General features: G+C 43.4%; 1 protein-coding gene across 1 annotated transcript; it reads left to right on the forward strand.

The window, feature by feature from the left end:
* The first annotated feature begins 760 nt into the window (after positions 1–760).
* Positions 761–1786, forward strand: LOC102865042 (annexin A2-like). Its single transcript, XM_006895294.1, has one exon. The coding sequence runs from the start codon at positions 770–772 to the stop codon at positions 1784–1786; it is 1017 nt and encodes a 338-aa protein (XP_006895356.1). The 5' UTR covers positions 761–769.
* Positions 1787–3487: the final 1701 nt, after the last annotated feature.

Consider the following 3487-nt stretch of genomic DNA (forward strand, 5'->3'; position numbering starts at 1 on the left):
ATTTTCCTCAGCTTCAGCTTGAACTTGCATATGAGTAATAGGTGGTCTGTTCCACAATCAGCCCCCGGCCTAGTTTTCACAGCTGATATTGAGCTTCTCCAGCGGTTCCTTCCGCAGATGTAGTCGATCTGATTACTATGCATACTGAAGAAAAAAATGGTCTTTCTGCAGAACAAATAAAAAATGATGGGTCTTCCCTGGGGCTGGCACCCTGAATTTAGTTCTAACCTCCTAAACTGTAAGAAAATAAATTCTTTTGCTAAAGCCATCCACTTTTTACACCTCTACTATAGCACCAGTAGGTGAAATGAGGCTGCAAGAAATAATGATTTCTATACCTGGAAATTCTGATTCTTGTGCTTTTGAGAAGCTGTCAGTTTGAGTTCCTTTGAAAACAAAGTCTAAAATCAGGTTTCAGTAGGTAGCATGTTTATCAAAGAATGTCCTTGAGATTCACCCCTGTGGAAGAGCAGGGAAGGTTCAAGATTAGGAAGTTGAACTGTTATGCAGACCTACAGGCAGCCTTGGCTGACTCCCAAATGAGCTCAGGAGCTAGAATGTGTCTTCAGGTCTCCCTTTGTACCTCCCACAGTCAGCCTAAATGACGGCATCTCTCCTAGTTATCTAATACTGATATAAAAGAAACACCCAGTGGATGATTTTAACAAACAAAAATTTATTTTCTCAGCCTGCAGTCAGATCCATTAGTTTCCTGGCCACTGAATTTCATTTTGGATTTAATTAGTTTTCCTGGCAAGCTTCTTTCAAGATGTCTACTGTTCACGAAATTCTCTGCAAGCTCAGCTTGGAGGGTGATCACTCCACACCCGCAAGCGCATACGGATCAGTCAAGGCATACACCAACTTTGATGCAAAGCGGGATGCTTTGAACATTGAAACAGCCGTCAAGACCAAAGGTGTGGATGAGGTCACCATCGTCAACATTTTGATGAAGCGCAGCAACGAACAGAGGCAGGATATTGCCTTCGCCTACCAGAGAAGGACCAAAAAGGAACTTGCATCAGCACTGAAGTCAGCCTTATCTGGCCACCTGGAGACAGTGATTTTGGGCCTATTGAAAACACCTGCTCAGTATGCCTCTGAGCTGAAAGCCTCCATGAAGGGACTGGGGACGGATGAGGACTCCATCATTGAGATCATCTGCTCCAGGACCAGCCAGGAGCTTCAGGAAATCAACAGAGTCTACAAGGAAATGTACAAGACCGACCTGGAGAAGGACATTGTTTCAGACACATCCGGGGACTTCCGCAAGCTGATGGTTGCCCTCACCAAGGTCAGAAGAGCAGAGGATGGCTCCGTCATTGACTATGAGCAGATTGACCAGGATGCCCGGGAGTTGTATGATGCTGGCATGAAGAGGATGGGAACTGATGTGCCCAAGTGGATCAGCATCCTGACAGAGCGCAGTATGTGCCACCTGCAGAAAGTGTTTGAAAGGTACAAGAGCTACAGTCCTTATGACATGCTGGAGAGCATCAAGAAGGAAGTCAAAGGAGACTTGGAAAATGCTTTCCTGAACCTGGTCCAGTGTATCCAGAACAAGCCCCTGTACTTTGCTGACCGACTGTATGACTCCATGAAGGGCAAAGGAACTCGCGATAAGATCCTGATTACAATCATGGTTTCCCGCAGTGAAGCGGACATGTTGAAAATTAGAACTGAATTCAAGAGAAAGTACGGCAAGTCCCTGTACCACTTCATCCAGCAAGACACCAAGGGCGACTACCAAAAAGCCCTGCTGTACCTGTGCGGCAGAGATGAGTGAAGCCCGAGGCCCTGTGAGCCTCCAGAAATGGTTCCAGCTTCCTGCTAACAGCTCTAGAAAATCAGCTTGCAACTAACCACAACCCCCGCGCCCCGCCCATCCCACCAAGAATGGCGTCAGTGTTGCCCCCGCCTCTCCCCTTATTTTAGTGGCCTACCTAATGCCTGACTTTCCTGGCAACTCTCCTTTTAGCCAAAGAAATGAACATTCCAAAGACTTGGAAGTGAAATTCTATGATGTGAAACACTTTGCCCTCCTGTGTACTGTGTCAAAACCAGAAAAATAAACTGAATTTTTATGTTAGAAAAAAAAAAATTATTTTCTCATTTCGGAAGGCAGAACTCTGAGATCTGAGCACTGGCTCCAGGGAGGCCCTTGTCTTTTGAGTTTCTCCTCCTTGGTGATCATCATGTGACTTGGCATCTCTCTGCCCCCACCGCTGCTGCTTCTATGTGTTCATTTAATATTTAATATCTTAAAAGAGATGGACTTAAAAAGCACCCTGCACTAATCCTGTATCATTGACATAACAAAGACAACCAATTCCCAAGTGAGATTATAATCATAAGCATGGAGATAGAATTTACAACACATATTTTTGGAGGGACATAATCCAACCCAAAACATTCCACCCTTCTATCCCTAGAAATTTCTATCCTTGTCACATGCAAAACATATTCACCCCATCATTGTGCTGTTGTTGATCACCGTCGAGTAGAGCATGACTCATAGTGACTCTATGAACTAAAAGCCTGAATCCTTTCTATAACTATAGACATTTATCAAAGTTCATAGAGTTTCCAAAAGTGTGTTGTTTAGGAAGTGGATGCCACTCCTGCTTCCAAAGCCTATCATATCATCCCCAAAATTCTAACCTCATGCCCAGAATCTCATCTTTTGAATTATCTAAATCAAATGTATGTGACGTGTTAGGCCTACTTTATCCTATGGTAAAACTCCTCCTCATCTGAGAACTTGTAAAATCTAGAATATAGGTTCTCTGTTTCTAAAATATAATGGTAGAACAATCAAAAAAGGTATACATTTACATCATAAATAGCAGAAATTTAAGTGAAAGAAGAAATAAGTCATGAAGGAAATCTAAAATCCAGCACAAGCAACACTACTTCTCAAAGCTTGAAAATAATCCTGTTTTCTGACACCATCTAGGCAATGACATTGTAGTATTTGGGTGTTGGCCAGGATGTCTGAATACTGAGTGGATACACCTTAGCCCTGGGCATCAGGTTTCCTTTCTAGGCCCATGGTGAAGGCAACTCCGCTTTCTTAGAGAACAGAGTGGGGCCCAAGTGCCAACCCAAAAGCACATGGTTTGACTGCACCAGCTGTTCCATGGGAGAAAGATGGGTAATTTCCTCCTGCAATTTACTGCCTCTGAAAACCACTGGAGGGACAGCTATAAGTTGTTACATAACATCAGCAGTAACATTTTTGTAGTCCTAAAATAAAGAAGGTAATACGTCAGGGTTGTATTCTCTCTCCATACCTATTCAATCAACATGCTGAGCAAAATTATTCAAGAAGCTAGAAGGAACCACTGGAGAAGCTCAGCATCAGCTGTGAAAATTAGGCCGGGGGCTGATTGTGGAGCAGACCACCAATTACTCATATGCAAGTTCAAGCTGAAGCTGAGGAAAATGAAACCAAATCCACAGAAGCCAAAATATGACTTTGATTTCA

This window comes from Elephantulus edwardii, unplaced genomic scaffold, assembly GCF_000299155.1.
Source record: "Elephantulus edwardii isolate Elephantulus edwardi_28Jun2011 unplaced genomic scaffold, EleEdw1.0 scaffold00164, whole genome shotgun sequence".
Taxonomy (NCBI): Eukaryota; Metazoa; Chordata; class Mammalia; order Macroscelidea; family Macroscelididae; genus Elephantulus; species Elephantulus edwardii.

What these genes read in the sequence shown, in the direction of transcription:
- LOC102865042 (XM_006895294.1), top strand. Translation starts at nt 770, where the DNA reads ATGTCTACTGTTCACGAAATTCTCTGCAAGCTCAGCTTGGAGGGTGAT.